Source organism: Protopterus annectens, chromosome 7.part0 (genome assembly GCF_019279795.1).
Source record: "Protopterus annectens isolate FY-2018-M chromosome 7.part0, PAN1.0, whole genome shotgun sequence".
Taxonomy (NCBI): domain Eukaryota; kingdom Metazoa; phylum Chordata; order Ceratodontiformes; family Protopteridae; genus Protopterus; species Protopterus annectens.
This window is the reverse complement of record NC_056739.1, coordinates 34,751,090-34,771,089: the sequence shown is the minus strand read 5'-3', so window position 1 is coordinate 34,771,089 and position 20,000 is coordinate 34,751,090. Positions and strand designations below refer to the sequence as shown.

General features: G+C 42.4%; 1 protein-coding gene across 2 annotated transcripts in view; it reads left to right on the top strand.

The window, feature by feature from the left end:
* Positions 1-20,000, top strand: part of PPIL1 (peptidylprolyl isomerase like 1) — a 161,956-nt gene that overhangs the window by 63,841 nt on the left and 78,115 nt on the right. Inside the window, exon 3 of one of the 2 annotated variants that reach the window (XM_044076469.1) lies at positions 8,157-8,225. The exons of the other annotated variant lie outside the window; for it this stretch is intronic. Coding sequence (XP_043932404.1) covers positions 8,157-8,225 — 69 coding nt within the window. The remainder of the gene's footprint in view (positions 1-8,156; positions 8,226-20,000) is intronic. 2 annotated transcript variants of the gene reach the window in all.

The window sequence follows — 20,000 nt, the reverse complement described above, 5'->3', positions numbered from 1 at the left end:
CTGTAATTATCGAATGTGCACTGCTGTTGCAGTAATATTCCCTCCTTCCACTTATCTTTCCTTTCTTTTCCTGGTGTTTTTTTAGGGTTGTGTTAGGTCTCCACCCATTCTTGGGCCATCCTGTTCTCTCTTCTCCCTTACAAGGTGCCCTTCCTCCTCAGGTTGATAAAGTGTCTGGAGATGCAGCTTGGTAGGTCCTTTCTGGTTGAAGATCCTGGTCAGAGGTTCACTACACACAAGGACATTTTTATGGTCTGCTCTCAGCTCATCTGTACTACGAACTGGGGCAAGAAAATCTCCATGAACAAGAATATAATATGAAGACAATGCATTTACATTTATGTATTAACAACAATATAATATGAAGACGATGCATTTACATTTATGTAATAACAATAATATGAAGACAATGCATTTACATTTATGCAATAACAACAATATAATATGAAGACAATGCATTTGTGCAATAACAATATAATAAGAAGACAATGCATTTACATTTATGTAATAACAATATAATATGAAGACAATGCATTTACATTTATGCAATAACAACAATATAATATGAAGACAATGCATTTGTGCAATAACAATATAATAAGAAGACAATGCATTTACATTTATGTAATAACAATATAATATGAAGACAATGCATTTACATTTATGCAATAACAACAATATAATATGAAGACAATGCATTTATGCAATAACAATATAATATGAAGACAATGCATTTACATTTATGCAATAACAACAATATAATATGAAGACAATGCATTTACATTTATGTAATACTACTGAACTATGGTATTACACAACATGACAAAAAAATCCACAATTGCAGTGAAAATACAGTCAAAAAAGCAAAAGGTAAAATTACACAGACACACGCACACACACACACACACACACACACACACACACGCACACACACGCACACACACGCACACACACACGCACACACACGCACACACACACGCACACACACGCACACACACACACACACACACACACACACATGTGCATATTCCTGTTGGATTTGTTACAATGTGAAATAACACAGGGGTGACATTACAGTTTTACATGAAACCTTAGCAGAGTTAAAGTAGGATGGGGGGATAAGAGGTGGTAATTGTTGAATGTACGAAGGGGGGGACAATAAGAAAAAAAAAGTAGTGTAAGAGTAGGAGCGATGAGAAACATGAACGTGGTAGTCGGAGAAGGTCTGTATGATGAAGAGAAGAGAGAAGTAAAGGAGTGTGAGAAATGGGGAAAAAGAGGCGAGTCGTGTGGAGTGAGAGCAGGAACATTCCCAGGGAGTTTTGAGGTGGGAATGAAGCAGGGTCTTAACGTAGAGTGGCCGTCTGTAGTACGAATCAGAGGTGGCAGGGAGTTCCAGAGGCGAGCTAGGGAAAAGGATAGCAGGTGTTCGCCTGGAGGACGAGCAGGCTTGTGCAGTTCAAGCAAATTCTGGTTATTGGACCTTTAGAAGTCTGTTGGGTAGGTCCATTTTGAAGGAGGGGGCAAGGGAGGTGCATATGGAGGGATTAAAGATGGGTTTATAGGCATGAGTAAGTAGAATACAAGTAAGATGGTTGGGAGGTTCAAGCTAATGTGAGTATTGCAGTGGGGGGAAGAGGATTTATAGCCGGTAGCAAACTTAGAAATTTTGTTATAACAGAAGGATAGATTTGTTTTTAAAGAAGATTGAAGGATTGTAAGAAGTGGGGCACCATATAGGAGAGAAGGAATGAGGAAGGTGTTGGAGAGTACAAGTTTAGTAGTGTGAGTGATATAGTGGTTATGGCGGTAGAGCATGCCTAGTTTCTGAGGGTTTTCTTTATATTGGTTAGTAGGTGGGTATCAAATTTTTAACTGTTCATCAATAAGGACTCCTAGAAGCTTTGCATGAGATGCTACCCCGAGAAAGGTATTGTTTTGACTAGTGATGGCGAATGAGTTCTTGTCTATAATGGTACTTTTTGAAGGGGAAAATAACATCATTTTAGTTTTTGTGTTTGTGTGTCTCTGTGTGTGTGTCTCCCAGGTAGATTCCTCTCTTATACTGATGTTAGTTGCAATGGTGTCCTTCTGTCCAGGAATGGGAAGAATGCAGAGCTCTGGAAGTCAGGCTTGATGTCCATCCTTTTGTGGCAGAAGTCCCAAGAATGTATTGAACATCTGTAGTAATGGTAATTTCCCAATGCAGTTGTACTGTCATTTTTTGTAAGGATGCTACATATTGGCTTAGATATGGATCAGTGCAATTTTGCCCGCCAAACTTGGCACCAATTTCCGATTTTTCTTTTCTTTTTTTAAATTTCCGCGCTGTCGGGGCTGACGTCATCACGTGCGCGATGACGTCAGCACCTTCAGGCTACCAGCCAGTCGGAATTGAGCTGAAGGAGCTTGCATCATCATTCCGGCTGGCTGGCAACATGTGGAACAGAAGAGGCTGACTCAGCGAGCCCTGAAACGGATTCATGGCAGCAGCAAAGGGGGGGGAAGGGTGAGCTCACGGAGCTGGGATTAATGGCGTTAGCAGGCTGGGGGATACAGCGAGCCCTGAAACGGAGCCGGGCCCAGGATTAATGGCAGCAGCAGCAACATGAGAATGGATTGAACAGGTGAAGTGTGTGTGTGTGTGTGTGTGTGTGTGTGTGTGTGTGTGTGTGTGTGTGTGTGTGTGTGTGAGCGATCGGAGAGAGAAAGTGAGTGAATGCAGGTTTGAATTGTGAAGAGTGTGTGTGTGTGTGAGCGATTGGAGAGAGAAAGTGAGTGAATGCAGGTTTGAAAGGTGAAGTGTGTGTGTGTGTGTGTGTGTGTGTGTGTGTGTGTGTGTGTGTGTGTGTGTGTGTGTGTGTGTGTATAGATTGCAGCATCACTGTTCAAAACCTGCTGAAGTTAAATAGATGTCCAGTTTCACTGACAGAAAATGTATCTGCGTGTAAAATGATTTACTAGCTTATTAATTTAAGCTTGCCTAAAAGTACACTATTAAGTGGGTAAGAAGAAGCAGTTATTACTGTGTTCTGTTTGGTTCACAAGGGATTAATATGTAAGCAGGCACTTGAATATATAAGTTTTTTTAGGGAGCCATTGTGTAGATGCTCATGCAATGTTACCTGAGGTAAAATGGTCTTGGAATCCTTCTCTTCTAGATGAGATTTTATTGTAATGCTTTTCTTCATTTTCATTGGAAATTAAAGCACATGTTTTCTCCATATCCCAAGATGTGTATTTTCCCCCAATGAGGTGATGTTTTCAAAACATGCCATCTATCTGCTCCTGTTCCGGCCCCTTTGTCAAATGTTAGAACTCAATGTGGCCCACGAATCAAAAAGTTTGCCCACCCCTGGTCCAGAGACTCCTTGCTGATCTAGTGGCAGTGTCACCCACACAAAATGGGTGTGGGGGGTGTCTTGGGTTCAGTCCCCAGACAAGGGTCAGCGTTTTCCTTTCCTAATCGGTTGTTTCTCTGTAAGAGAGTTGGACAGAAATCTTGGCCAAAATGGATGAGCACTGTTTACCTCATTTTAGTCCACTATCTCATGAGGGTGTTATCAAAGTATGCCAGTGTAGAGCTTGCTGAAGACTGATGGATTTTTATGTAGCTACCCAATCTGAGGAGCAGGTCAGATATGCATATTTTGATATTGCTGATTGACTGTCTTGAAATGGCGTTATCTACATTTGTTGTTGGTTTGTGTATTTAGAAGGGATTTGCTATTGTTATTATCCACTCAGAAATTTGGTTTTAAGTTTAGGGGAAGACGAGGGTGTCCTGTGTTATTCCTTATAATAAATGACAGAGCAGTTTTTTGGTATCACAAAGAACAGTTTGCAGGAGGGAATGCTTGTGCTGTAGTCCTTAACATTAAAACCTTGCAAATTATTATAGGAGTGTTTGAGAAGTTTGATGTTATTTCGGGACCCTGAGGTAAAACTTCAAAAGTCTGAAGTAGTACTTTCTCAGACTCTGATACAGCAGTTCCGATGCTTGCATTACCTTCTCCACCTCCCCAATGTATGTGACTTTATTTTTTTTCCACTATGAGGAAGCTGTTCTATATCTGGAATGTCTTGCTAAAGACTTAACAGAAAATGCTGTAGTGCTGACATTACACTGTGGAGTAGCATTGTGCAGAGGGTGGTACTACTGTTGGGTTACACTGTGGTGTAGCATTGTACAGAGGGTGATACTACTGTTGGGTTACACTGTGGAGTAGCATTGTACAGAGAGTGGTAGAGGTTAGGCAGCTGCTGTTCTCATTTTTGCTTTCCTATTTCTTTTCTGTGGACAGGCACACTTTCCTGCCCCAAAAGTGTAAAATTTTGCAAGGGAAATAAGAATTCACATGGCAACCCTGGACAGTCTGATTCCCAGAAATGTTAGTGAATGGTAGGGCTTTCAGGCCACTTAGTGACATAATATAGCCCGGCCTGGGAAAACATGGATGTCCCCTTTCTTGAGATTGGTTCAGTTAGAAAGATGTACAGGTGGCAGTGCACATTTCCTTGCATGTTATAATATTAATAATACCTAATATGTTTGTAATTTAAATTATTTGTAAATAAAGTGGTGAGGGAGAGGCTTCAGAAGACAGTGAGGCATGTCATCAGAATTGGTGATGGACTCATTTTCAGTCGGACTCCAGTAAAATGATAGGGTAGTATTCATAATCTCAGCCTATGATAGGTCAGTAGTCATAATCTCGGCCTATGATAGGGCAGTATTCATAATCTCAGCCTATGATAGGGCAGTATTCATAATCTCGGCCTATGATAGGGCAGTATTCATAATCTCGGCCTATGATAGGGCAGTATTCATAATCTCGGCCTATGATAGGGCAGTATTCATAATCTCGGCCTATGATAGGGCAGTATTCATAATTTCGGCTTATGATAGGGCAGTATTCATAATCTCGGCCTATGATAGGGCAGTATTCATAATCTCGGGCTGTGCCCCACAGCAGAGTTGTGATAGGAAGGAGAAGAGTGCATTCAGGTAGCGTTTACAGTATTTATTAGATAAAGCAGGACAGCATGAATCCTTATTGATATTGGGTGACCTGAATGCACATATTGGGACTGACAGAACAGCATGTTAGAACTGCCTGGGTCTACATGGGTGGGGTAATAGAAATAAAGGAGCGATCATTCTAGACTTCTGTCTGGCAAATGGCTTAATGGTGGCCAACACATGGTTTAGCAAGAGAGAGAGAGTCACAAGACCACATAGAAGAGTAGCCAGCATGCAACTCTGGTAGACTTTCTCCTAATAAAGAAAGGGCTCTGGGAGTAGAAATAGTGATTGTAAATTCATCCCTGATGAAACGGTCATCCCATGGCATAAACCACTGGTTGCCACATTCAACTGCAAGCAATAGTCAGAGAAGGCACTAAGGTAAACAGAGACCAGGCTGAAGACCTGGAAGTTGACTGGAGAGAAAGTACAACAGTTCAAGGAATTACTCAGGGCTCTAGCACCTCAGGAAGAAGAGGAAATATGTGGAGTTGAGGAATGGCAATGCCTGAAAACAGAATGTGTGAGTACTACAAAACAGATATGCGGCAAGCCAAGTGTGCAGATGAGGTACATGAGGAGAGACTGTGCTGAGAGACAGAAGTCTAGGAGGTCATCAAAAGAAAGGAGGAGTGCAGGTAAATGTGGGTAATAGAAGAGAGAAACCAGGCTAGGAAAGAATCCTGGTCTGCTAATGAAAAGTTCAGAGGAGTTGCAATAAGAAAACAGGCCAATTAGAGGCACTCTACAGCTTCTGGAAAGTGACTTTGTAGATGGCACAAGTAAACTATCAGGTTGCAAGGCAAAGACAGAAAGATAAAGAAGATAGTCAGACACCCATCATAAGGGATGCCAGCAACAACCTGCTCACCAGTCCACAGGGCATCAAAGGAAGGAAGGAGTACTTCCAGCAGCTTCTGAACGAAGAAAACCCCACAGAATCTGTACTGCCCCAGATGCAACCTGTGGTGAGAGAAGAGGAGCCCCCCACAGAAGAAGTAAGAGCAGCACTAAGGGAAATGAAGCCAGGGAACGCAGCAGGCTCAGATGTTGTCCCAATATGATGAAGATATTGGGTGATATAGTGCAGAAATGGCTCCTAAGGGTACTCGTAGCAGTATTGAGAGAAAGGCATATCCAAAATAACTGCAGAATAAGGTTGCTAGTGCCAGTGTACAAGAGCAAGATGACAAGTGTGGGCAGTACACAAGTATCAAACGTTTGTCACACTGCTTGAAAGTTCTGCAATATGCAAAGTAGTAGAAAGTAAGATGTGAAACACTGTAAATTGAACATGCTCTCTAGGTCCGTGTCTTCCTCTGTGGCTACCGTCATCTATGAGATCCTTTCTTGAATTATGCGTAGGAGAATGATCCTGGGGAAATCTGTCCTGACAGTTGAGAAAGATGGGATCGGATCACCACAGTCAGAAAAGTTATATATTTCCTGTAATGACAGACTGTGTAATCTGTGCTCATCCTCTTCAATCTACCAGACCTGCCTTTTCCCACCTGTTTCTCTGTAACATCAGATCTTTGGTAGGACGGCCCTGGTGCTGTATTCGTAAAAGGGAAAGGGGAAACCAGACACACTTAGAAGCCGCCATGTTTCAAAAACTTTCCACTAGTTATGGCAGGACTAACTAAAATTGATTACCCTTTGCTAGTTTTTTAATCGAATATCAAGATCTTTTTCCTGTATCCTTCACTGTCAAATGAACAGAAGTGGAGAGTCTGTGTCATTTTCAAAACCCTTTTATTATTCTTTCCAGTGATTTTAGTGCTTTTGTCAAAATGACTGCTTCAGGTCTCTGTTGGGTTATTCATTGAATTGCTGTTATCTTGTTTTATACATTCGAGGAGGAGACACAGCAGCCATTAGTATGCAGATTCCTGTTAAATGATTGGTTAGAGGAAGCCAATCACATGGATTAATAGGACAGCAGTACTAGGACAGCAGTGTGGTAGGGTGTTCTGCACATCCTAATTTACTGAAATTCCCTGGATTGGTCAGCAGGGTATATGGAGAGAGAGGTTTAGAAAGGTTGTCCCTTGAATGGTCCTGCCTTTTGTTGTGCTCCATTAACCCACGTCTGACTTCCCCCACTTTTTCTACACAAAGATCTGTAATGTCACACACTATATCTGTTAGTACATAAAAGAATCAAGCAGGAAAAACCGAAAGTTGGAAAAAGGGCCAAATATCTATGTGTATTGTCTTTAGTCTGTTTCCTCACCTTTGGTTCATAATCTTAATCTTTAGACCTGGAGAAAGAAAAGGAGCTGATTGCAGAACATTGCTGGATTTGGTGGAAGAGTTGGAGGTCTGGATACTGGTTGGAGGCTGTCTGACTTGAGTCTGTGGTTTAAATTCTGATGATTGAAGAGGATGGCTGTAGCTTACCCAGATGTGTACCATTATGGTAAGTCATACCATTTGTTTCTCCCAGCTTCAGAATCGGAAGAAGGGAGTCCTCCTTCCCTCCAACTGAGTGCAGCCTGCTAACCCAGCTCATTGCCATCATACAGTGTGACCTCCCCAGTCTTATTCTGATAGTGTGGAAGAGAGCTCCTCAGTTTCACTGTGGGAGATGTTGACTCCAGATTTTGTTACTAAGCTCACGGGACCAGGAGATTGTGCTTGTGTTTCATTAGTGATGCAGCTACTTACATTAATGGTATAAATCACTGTGTTTCCATGGTTGTTATGTGGGAGATGTTGACTCCAGATTTTGTTACTAAGCTCACGGGACCAGGAGATTGTGCTTGTGTTTCATTAGTGATGCAGCTACTTACATTAATGGTATAAATCACTGTGTATTGTCCTTGTGTTTCATTAGTGATGCAGCTACTTACATTAATGGTATAAATCACTGTGTATTGTGCTTGTGTTTCATTAGTGATGCAGCTACTTACATTAATGGTATACATCACTGTGTATTGTGCTTGTGTTTCATTAGTGATGCAGCTACTTACATTAATGGTATACATCACTGTGTATTGTGCTTGTGTTTCATTAGTGATGCAGCTACTTACATTAATGGTATAAATCACTGTTTCCATGGTTGTTATGTCTGCTTTTGTAATTGAGTGAAAAATAGTATTTTGTGTTACTTTTTATTTCTGTGCAGGGAGAGGTGGAGCATCCATTTATGGGAAACAGTTTGAAGATGAACTTCATCCGGAACTTAAGTTCACTGGTAGGTGGTATAAATATATTGTATCTACTCTGGTACGTGGTATAAATATATTGTATCTACTGATGGCTACTTACATTAATGGTATAAATATATTGTATCTATTTCTGGTAGGTGGTATAAATATATTGTATCTACTCTGGCACATGGTATAAATATATTGTATCTATTTCTGGTAGGTGGTATAAATATATTGTATCTGTTTCTGGTAGGTGGTATAAATATATTGTATCTGTTTCTGGTAGGTGGTATAAATATATTGTATCTACTTTTGTAATTGAGTGAAAATATATTGTATCTACTTTTATTTCTGCAGGGAGGTGGAATCCCATGTATAAATATATTGTATCTACTCTGGCACATGGTATAAATATATTGTATCTACTTCTGGTAGGTGGTATAAATATATTGTATCTACTCTGGTACGTGGTATAAATATATTGTATCTACTCTGGCACATGGTATGAATATATTGTATCTACTCCTGGTATGTAGTATAAATGTATTGTATCTACTCTGGTAGGTGGTATAAATATATTGTATCTATTTCTGGTAGGTGGTATAAATATATTGTATCTATTTCTGGTAGGTGGTATAAATATGTTGTATCTATTTCTGGTAGGTGGTATAAGTATATGGTATTTTTTTCTGGCATAAATACTACTTAATGGCAGGACAGGACAGTAGGGCTAACTAAGCTAATTTTCTAAATGATTTAACACTTTGCCACCCCTCCATCCTTATGTTACCCTTTTCCACCTGTTCCATGCCCTATTCAATGCCTCTGTGGATTTTCACTCTGCCACTCATATTGTAAGTAGTCCATTCCATGAGTCTATGATCCTCTCTCTGGAAAAGTACTTTTGGAGACCTCGGGGTTGTTAGCTGCTGCAAGTCCATCCACCTCTGCCCTTCCTGTTCACATCTCCCTGTGTGATGATATGCTCCAGTGTCATGCCCCCCAATATCTTCTGGCTTTAGGTGAGAACAACTGTATCTCTTGTGCCTACAGTCATGTTCCTGTCTCGCCATCTGTTCCTTGTAGATTTCCTCTGAATTCCTTCCAGAAGCCTGTTGTTCTTTTCCTTTAGCCTCAAGAACTTGCAGCTTACTCAAAAGTTCTTTTCTGATCAAGGCCTTTAGAGTGGAAACTTCACTTCTTTGCTTCTGCAGTCTGTCTTCCTATGGATGCACCCCCCCCCCCGCCATAATGCTTATTTTGCTGTAGCTGCCCCGTTACTCCCACTGGTCTAGTCTGTGTGATCAGTACATCCAGAACCTGGTTCTGCCCAAGTATGATTAGCACATCCAGTACCTTTTCCTGCTTGGTTTCTGAGCTCCATTAAAAAAGATATTTGTTAATACTTTGAGACAATTAACTTGATCGAGGTGAGTAAACTTTTTGTAGATTAGTGACGCACTTGATTCATCACCCATTACCTTAGTCCATCCATTGTACAAAAGCTGTGTAAGTGCATGTGGTGACTGTATGTGTATGGGTAACTGTATCATGAGTGTATGGGGTGAATGTATCATGAGTGTATGGGGTGACTGAATGTGTATGGGGTAACTGTATCATGAGTGCATGAGGTGACTGTATGGGTAACTGTATCATGAGTACATGGGGTGACTGTGTATTGGGTAACTGCATCATGAGTGCATGGGGTGACTGTATGTGTATGGGGTAAGTGTATCATGAGTGTATGGGGTGACTGTATGTGTATGGGGTAAGTGTATTGTGTGTATGGGGTGACTGTATCATGAGTGTATGGAGTGACTGTATGTGTATGGGTAACTGTATCATGAGTGTATGGGGTGACCGTGTATGGGTAACTGTATTATGAGTGTATGGGGTGACTGTATCATGAGTGTACGAGGTGACTGTGTATGGGTAACTACCATGAGTGCATGGGGTGACTGTATTTGTATGGGGTAACTGTATCATGAGTGTATGGGGTGACTGTGTATGGGTAACTGTATCATGAGTGAATGGGGTTACTGTATCACGAGTATATAGGGTGATAATGTATGGGGTGACTGTATGATGAGTATATGGGGTGACTGTATCATGAGTGTATGGGGTGATGGTATCAAAAGTGTATGGGGTGACAGTGTATGGGGTGACAGTGTATAGGGTGACAGTTTATGGGGCGACTGTATCATGAGTGTGGGCGATTACAGTGTATGGGGTGACTGTGTGCATGGGGTAACTGTATCATGAGTGTATGGGCTGACTGTATATTGTATCATGAGTGTATGGGGTGACTGTATGGGTAACTGTATCATGAGTGTATGGGATAACTGTATGTGTATGGGGTGACTGTATGTGTATGCGGTAACTATCTTGAGTGTATAGGGTAACTGTATCGTGAGTGCATGGGGTGACTATGGTGACTGTATGTGTATAGGTAACTGTATCATGATTGTATGGGGTAACTATCATGAGTGTATGGGGTGACTGTATGGGTAACTATCATGAGTGTATGGGGTGATTGTATCATGAGTGTATGAGGTGATTGTATGTGTATGGTGTAACTGTATCATGAGTGTATGGGGTGACTGTATGTGTATGGGGTAACTGAGTGACTGTATCATGAGTGTTATGGAGTGACTGTATGTGTATGGGGTAACTGTATCCTGAGTGTATGGAGTAACTGTATCATGGGTGTATGGGGTGACTATATGGGTAACTGTATCATGAGTGAATGGGGTGACTATATCATGAGTGTATGGGGTGACTGCATCATGAGTGTATGGGGTGATTGTGCATGGGGTGACTGTATCATGAGTGTGTGGGGTGACTGTATGTATGGCTAACTGTATCTTGAGTGTATGGGGTAACTGTATCATGAGTGTATGGGGGTGACTGTATGGGTAACTGTATAATGAGTGTATGGGGTGACTGTATCATGAGTGTATGGGATAACTGTATGTGTATGGTGTAACTATCATGAGTGTATGGGGTGACTGTGTATGAGGTAACTGTATCATACGTGCATGGGGTGACTGTATCATGAGGGTATGGGGTGACTGTATCATGAGGGTATGGGGTGACTGTATGGGGTGATTGTAGCAAGAGTGTATGGGGTGACTGTATAGGTAACTATCATGAATGTATGGGATAACTGTATGTGTATGAGGTAACTGTATCATGAGTATATGGGGTGACTGCATGGGGTAACTGTATCTTGAGTGTATGGGGTAACTATCGTGTATGGGTGATTGTGTATGGGTAACTGTATCATGAGTGTATGGGGTGATTGTGTATGGGTAACTGTATCATGAGTGTATGGGGTGACTTTGTGCATTGGTAACTGTATCAGGAGTGTATGGGGTGACTTTGTGTATGAGGTAACTGTATCAGGAGTGTATGGGGTGACTGTATCAGGAGTGTATGGGGTGACTGTATTTGTATGGGGTAACTGTATCATGAATGTATGGGGTAACTATGTGTATAGTGTGACTGTATGTGTATGGGGTGATTGTATCATGAGTGTATGGGGTGACTGTGTATGGGTAACTGTATCATGAGTGTATGGGGTGACCTGTATCATGAGTGTATGGGGTGACCTGTATCATGAGTGTATGGGGTGACCTGTATCATGAGTGTATGGGGTGACCTGTATCATGAGTGTATAGGGTGACTGTGTATGGGTAACTGTATCATGAGTGTATGGGGTGACTGTATGTGCATGGGTAACTGTATCATGAGTGTATGGGGTGACTGTATGTGTATGAGGTAACTATCGTGAGTGTATGGGGTGACTGTATGTGTATGGGGTGACATTATCATGAGTGCATGGGGTGACAGTATCATGAATGTATGGGGTACTGTATCTGAGTGTATTGGGTGACTGTATATGTATGAGGTAACTGTACCATGAGTTCATGGGGCGACTGTGCCATGTGTATGGGGTAACTGTATGTGTATAGGTGACTGCATCATGAGTGTATGGGGTAACTGTATCTTGAGTGCATGGGGTGACTGTATGGATAACTGTATCATAAGTGTATGGAGTGACTGTATGTGTATGGGTAACTGTATCATGAGTGTATGGGGTGACTATGCAAGGGGTAACTGTATAATGAGTGTATGGGGTGACTGTATGTGTATGGGGTAACTGTATCATGAGTGGATGGGGTGACTGTATATGTATGAGGTAGCTGTATCATGAGTGTATGGGGTAACTGTGTCATGAGTGCATGGGGGAGTGTGTGGGGTGACTGTGTATGGGTAACTATCATGAGTGTATGGGTGTGACTGTATTTGTATGGGGTAACTGTATGTGTATCGGTAACTGTATCGTGTGTATGGGGTGACTATCATGAGCGTATGGGGTGACTATCATGAGTGTATGTGGTGACTATCAGGAGTGTATGGGGTGACTGTATTTGTATGGGGTAACTGTATGTGTATCAGTAACTGTATCGTGTGTATGGGGTGACTATCATGAGCGTATGGGGTGACTGTGTATGGGTGACTGTATGGGGTAACTGTATCACGCGTGTATGGGGTGACATTGTGTATGAGGTGACTTTGTGTATGAGGTAACTGTATCATGAGTGTATGGGGTAACGTTATCATGAGTGTATGGGTGACTGTATTTGTATGGGGTAACTATATGTGTATCGGTAACTGTATCGTGAGCATATGGGGTGACTGTATGTGTATGGGGTGACGGTATCACGAGTGCATGGGGTGATGGTATCACAAGTGCATGGAGTGACTATGGGTAACTGTATCATGAGGTGACTGTATGTGCATGGGGTAAATGTGAGTGTATGGGGTGACTGTATGTGTATGGGTGACTGCATCATGAGTCTATGGGGTAACTGTACATGTATGGGGTAACTGTATGTGTATGGGTAACTGTGTCATGAGTGTATGGGTTAACTTTATCCTGAGTGTATGGGGTGACTGTAAATGTATCATGAGTGTATGGGGTAACTGTATCATGACTGTATGGGGTGACTGTGTATGGGGTAACTGTATCATGCATGTATGAGGTGTCTGTATCATGAGTGTATGGGGTGACTGTATGTGTATGGGGTGACTGTATCATGAGTGTATGGTGTGACTGTATGTGTATGGGGTGACTGTATTATGAGTGTATGGGGTGACTGTATCATGAGTGTATGGGGTGACCGTATTTGTATGGGGTAATTGTATCATGAATGTATGAGGTAACTGTGTATAGTGTGACTGTATGTGTATGGAGTGATTGTATCATGAGTGTATGGGGTGACTGTGTATGGGTAACTGTATCATGAGTGTATGGCTTAACTATCATGAGTGTATGGGGTGACTGTATCATGAGTATATGGGGTGACTGCATGGGGTAACTGTATCTTGAGTGTATGGGGTAACTATCATGTGTGTATGGGGTAACTGTATCACGAGTGTATGGGGTGACCTGTATGTTTATGGGTAACTATCATGAGTGTATGGGGTGACTGTATGGGTAACTGTATCATGAGTGTATGGGGTGACTTTATGGGTAACTGTATCATGAGTGTATGGGGTGACTATGTGTATGGGGTAACTGTGTCATGAGTGCATGGGGTAACTGTGTGTGTATGGGTAACTGTATCATGAGTGCATGGGGTGAATGTATGTGTGACTGTATCATGAGTGTATGGTATAACTGTATAATTAGTATATAGGGTGACTGTATGGGTAACTGTATCGTGAGTGTATGAGGTAACTGTATCATGAGTATATGGGGTAACTGTATTACGAATGCATGGGGTTACTGTGTATGGGGTAACTGTATCATGAGTGCATGGGGAGATTTGTATGTCTATGGGGTAACTGTATCATGAGTGTATGGTTGACTGTGTGTGTAGGGTGACTGTATCATGAGTGTATGGGGTAAAAGTATGTGTATGGGTAACTGTATCTTGGGTGTATGGGATAACTGTATGTGTATGGGGTAACTATCATGAGTGTATGGGGTAAGTCATGAGTGTATGGGGTGACTGTATATGTGTGAGGTAGCTGTATCATGAGTGCATGGGGTGACTGTATCATGACTGCATGGGGTGACTGTGTATGTGTGACTGTATCATGAGTGTATGGGGTAAATGTATGTGTATGGTGTAACTGTATCATTAGTGTATAAGGTGACTGTATGGGTAACTGTATCATGAGAATATGGGGTAACTATTATGAATGCATAGGGTTACTGTGTATGGGGTAACTGTATCATGAGTGCATGGGGTGATTTGTATGTCTATGGGGTAACTATCATGAGTGTATGGGTGGCTGTGTGTGTATAGAGTGACTGTATCATGAGTGTATGGGATAACTGTATGTGTATGGGGTAACTGTATCATAAGTGTATGGGGTAACTCATGAGTGTATGGGGTGACTGTATATGTGTGAGGTAACTGTATCATGAGTGCATGGGGTGACTGTATCATGAGTGCATGGGGTGACTGTATCATGAGTGCATGGGGTAACTGTATCATGAGTGTATGGGGTGACTGTATGTGTATGGGATAACTGTATCATGAGTGCATGGGGTAACTTTATAATGAGTGACTGTATCATGAGTGTGTGGGGTGACTGTATCATGAGTGTGTGGGGTGACTGTATCATGAGTGTGTGGGGTGACTGTGCATGGGGTGACTGTATCATGAGTGTATGGGGTGACTGTATGTGTATGGGGTAGCTGTATAATGAGTGCATGGGGTAACTTTATAATGAGTGCATGGGGTGACTATCATGAGGGTATGGGGTAACTATCATGAGTGTATGGGGTGACTCTGTGCATGGGGTGACTGTATCGTGAGTACATGGGGTGACTGTATCGTGAGTGCGTGGGGTGACTGTATCGTGAGTGTGTGGGGTGACTGTATCATGGGGTGACTGTGTGTATAGGTAACTGTATCATGAATGTATGGGAGAACTGTATGTGTATGGGGTGACTGTATGTGTATAGGAAGTGTATCATGAGTGTATGGGGTGACTGCGTATGGGCAACTGTATCATGAGTGTATGGGGTGGCTTTATGTGTATGAGTTAATTGTATCATGAGTGTATGGGGTGACTGTTTGTATGGGGTAACTGTATCATGAGTGCATGGGGTGACACTGCATGGGGTAACTGTATCATGAGTATGGAGTGAGAGTTTGTGCATGGGGTGACTTTATCATGAGTGTATGGGTGACCGTATTTGTATGGGGTGACTGTATTATGAGTGTATGGGGTGACTGTATCATGAGTATATGGGGTGACTGTATCATGAGTATATGGGGTGACTGCATGGGGTAACTGAATCTGTATTGGGTAACTGTATCATGTGTATGGGGTGACTGTGTATAGGTAACTATCATGAGTGTAACGGTGACTGTGTATGGGGTAACTATCAGTGTATGGGGTAACTGTATCACGAGTGTATGGGGTGACTGCATGTTTATGGGTAACTGTATCATGAGTGTATAGGGTGACTGTGTATGGGTAACTGTATCATGAGTGTATGGGGTGACTGTATGTAACTATCATGTGTGTATGGGGTAACTGTATCATGAGTGTAGGGGTGACACTGTGTATGGAGTAACTGTACCATGAGTATATGGAGCGACTGTACCATGAGTATATGGAGCGACTGTACCATGAGTATATGGAGTGACTGTACCATGAGTATATGGGGCGACTGTACCATGAGTATATGGGGCGACTGTACCATGAGTGTATGGGGTAACTATTATGATTGCATGGGTTTACTGTGTATGGGGTACCTGTATCATGAGTGCATGGGGTGACTGTATGGATAACTGTATCCATGAGTGTATGGGGTGACTGTATGTGTATGGGTAACTGTATCATGAGTGTATGGGGTGACTGTATGTGTATGGGGTAACTGTATCATGAGTGTATGGGATAACTCTATCATGAGTGTATGGGGTAACTTTATAATGAGTGTATGGGGTGACTGTGTGTGGGGTGACTGTATCATGAGTGTGTGGGGTGACTGTATGGGGTAACTGTATCGTAAGCATATGGGGTGACTGTATCATGAGCGTATGGGATGACGGTACCACGAGTGCATGGGGTGACTGTATGGGTAACTGTATCATGAGTGTATGGGGTGACTGTATTGTGAGTGTATGGGGTGACTGTATTGTGAGTGTATGGGGTGACTGTATCGTGAGTGTATGGATCGTGAGTGTATGGGTTAACTGTATCATGAGTGTATGGGGTGACTATCGTAAGTGTATGGGGTAACTGTATCATGAGTGCATGGGGTGACTGTATGGATAACTGTATCATGAGTGTATGGGGTGACTGTATCATGAATGTATGGGGTGACTGTATCATGAATGTATGGGGTGACTATGTGCATGGGGTGACTGTATCATGAGTGTATGGGGTGAGTGTATGGGGTGACTGTATCGTAAGTGTATGGGGTAACTATCATGAGTGCATGGGGTGACTGTATGGATAACTGTATCATGAGTGTATGGGGTGACCTGTATTATGAGTGTATGGGGTAAGTGTATGTGTATGGGGTAACTGTATCATGAGTGTATGGGGCAAGTTTATAATGAGTGTATGGGGTGACTGTATGTGTATGGGTAACTGTATCATGAGTGTATGGGTTACCTTTATCCTGAGTGTATGGGGTGACTGTGTAAATGTATCATGAGTGTATGGGGTAACTGTATTATGACTGCATAGGGTAACTGTATGGGTAACTGTATCATGAGTGTATGGGGTGACTGTATCATGAGTGTATGGGGTGACAGTATGTGTATTGGTAACTGTATCATGAGTGTATGGGGTGCCTTTATGTGTATGAGGTAACTTTATCATGAGTGTATGGGGTAACTTTATCATGAGTGTATGGGGTAACTTTATCATGAGTGTATGGGGTGACTATTTGTATGGGGTAACTGTATTTGTATGGGGTAACTGTATCGTAAGCGTATGGGGTGACTGTATCATGAGCGTATGGGGTGACTGCATTGGGTAACTGTATCTGGAGTGTTTGGGATAACTGTATCATGAGTGTATGGGGTGACTGTGTATGGTGTAACTATCATGAGTGTATGGGGTAACTATATTACGAGTGTATGGGGTGACTTTGTGTGTATGGGTAATAGTATCATGAGTATATAGCGTGACTGTGTATGGGTAACTGTATCATGAATGTATGGGGTGACTGTGTATGGGGTAACTATCGTGTGTATGGGGTGGCTATGTGTATGGGTAACTGTATCATGAGTGTATGGGGTGAATGTATGTGTATGGTGTAACTGTATCATGAGTGCATGGGGTGACGGTATCATGAGTGCATGGGGTGACGGTATCATGAGTGCATGGGGTAACTGTGTATGGGGCAAGTTTATAATGAGTGTATGGGGTGACTGTATGTGTATTGGTAACTGTATCATGAGTATATGGGGTGAATGTATTATGAGTGCATGGGGTGACTGTATGTGTATGGGTGACTGCATCATGAGTGTATGGGGTAACTGTATGTGTATGGGGTAAATGTATCATGAGTGTATGGGTTAACTTTATCCTGAGTGTATGGGGTGACTGTAAATGTATCATGAGTGTATGGGGTAACTGTATTATGACTGCATAGGGTAACTATATGTGTATGGGTAACTGTATCATGAGTGTATGGGGTGACCATATATGTATGGGGTGACTTTATCATGAGTGTATGGGGTAACTGCATCATGAATGTATGGGGTAACTGTATCATGAGTGTATGGGATGATTGTATCAAAGAGTGTGTGGGATGACAGTATGTGTATGGGAGTGTATTGGGTGACTCTGTGTATGAGGTAACTGTATCATGAGTGTATGGGGTGACTGTGTATGGGGTGACTGTATCATGAGTGTATGGGGTAACTATATCACGAGTGTATGGGGTGACTGTGTATGGGTAACAGTATCATGAGTGTATAGCGTGACTGTGTATGGGTAACTGTATCATAAGTGTATGGGGTGACTGTATGTGTATGGTGTAACTGTATCATGAATGTATGGGGTGACAGTATCATGAGTGCATGGGATAACTGTACCATGTGTGTATGGGGTAACTGTATCATGAGTGTAGGGGTGACTGTATGTGTATGATGCAACTGTATCAGTGTATGGGGTGACTGTATGAGGTGACAGTATCATGAGTGCATGCGGTGACAGTATCATGAGTGCATGGGGTGACTGTGCATGGGGTGGCTGTATCATGAGTGTATGGGATAACTATCACGAGTGTATGGGGTAACTATCACGAGTGTATGGGGTAACTATCACGAGTGTATGGGGTAACTATCACGAGTGTATGGGGTAACTATCACGAGTGTATGGGGTGACTGTATCATAAATGCATGGGGTGACTATCATAAATGCATGGGGTGACTATCATAAATGCATGGGGTGACTGTATCATGAGTGTATGGGGTGACGATATGTGTATGGGTAACTGTATCATCCGTGTATGGGGTGACTGTGTATGGGTAACTGTATCATGAGTGCGTGGGGTGACTGTATTTTGAGTGTATGGGGTGATTTTATCATGGGTGTATGCGGTGACTGTATGTGTATGGGTAACTGTATCCTGAGTGTATGGGTAACTGTATCCTGAGTGTATGGGATAACTGTACCATGGGTGTATGGGGTGACTTTATCATGAGTGTATGGGGTGACTGTATCGTGAGTGTATGGGTTGACTGTATGTGCATGGGGTAACTATATCATGAGTGTATGGGGGTGACTGTATGAGTATGGGTAACTATATCATGTGTAATGGGTGACTGTATGCGTATGGGGTGATTTTATGAGTGTATGGTGTGACTGTATCATGAGTGAATGGGGTGACTGTGTATGGGGTAACTGTATCATGAGTGTATGGGGTGAGTGTATATGGGGTAACTGTATCATGAGTGTATGGGGCGACTGTATGAGTATGGGTAACTGTATCATGAGTGTAATGGGTGACTGTATGCGTATGGGGTGATTTTATCATGAGTGTATGGTGCGACTGTATCATGAGTGAATGTGGTGACTGTGTGCATGGGTAACTGTATCATGAGTGTATGGGGTTACTGTATGTGTATGGGTAATTGCATCATGAGGATTTGGGGTAACTGTATCGTGAGTGTATGGGGTGAATGTATCATGATTGTGTGGGGTGAATGTATCATGAGTGTATGGGGTGACTATCGTGAGTGCATGGGGTGACTATCGTGAGTGCATGGGGTGACTATCGTGAGTGCATGGGGTGACTGTATCATGAGTGCATGGGGTTACTGTATGTGTATGGGTAACTGTATTATGAGTGTATGGGGTGACTGTATGGTTAACTGTATCGTGTGTGTGGGGTGACTGTATGTTTATGGGTAACTATCATGAGTGTATGGGGTAACTGCATCATGGGTGTATGGGGAGACTGGGTTACTGTATCATGATTTTATGGGGTAACTGTATCATGAGTGTATGGGGTAACTGTATCATGTTGGTTCAGATATACCTCCACTCTGATACCCACTTTACTGCTGTTGAATGACAGGCCAAATCTGTCTTACCTTGTTTCTGAGGACTTCCATAGTCAGAATGTGGAAGTCTGGGAAGCCTGTCCACAGACCCAGACCTCTGAGGTGGATAGTTCCTCTAAGAAGACATAAAAGTCAAAGCTTGTGGCCTCTGCTTATCCTAGCTGTTTTCTGCTGCTGGGTACCCAGGCAGGAAGCAAGTCCTTATTGACATACACCCCTGCCACCCCCATCATATAGTATTGCTTTAGGGTGGTCAAGAGCTTC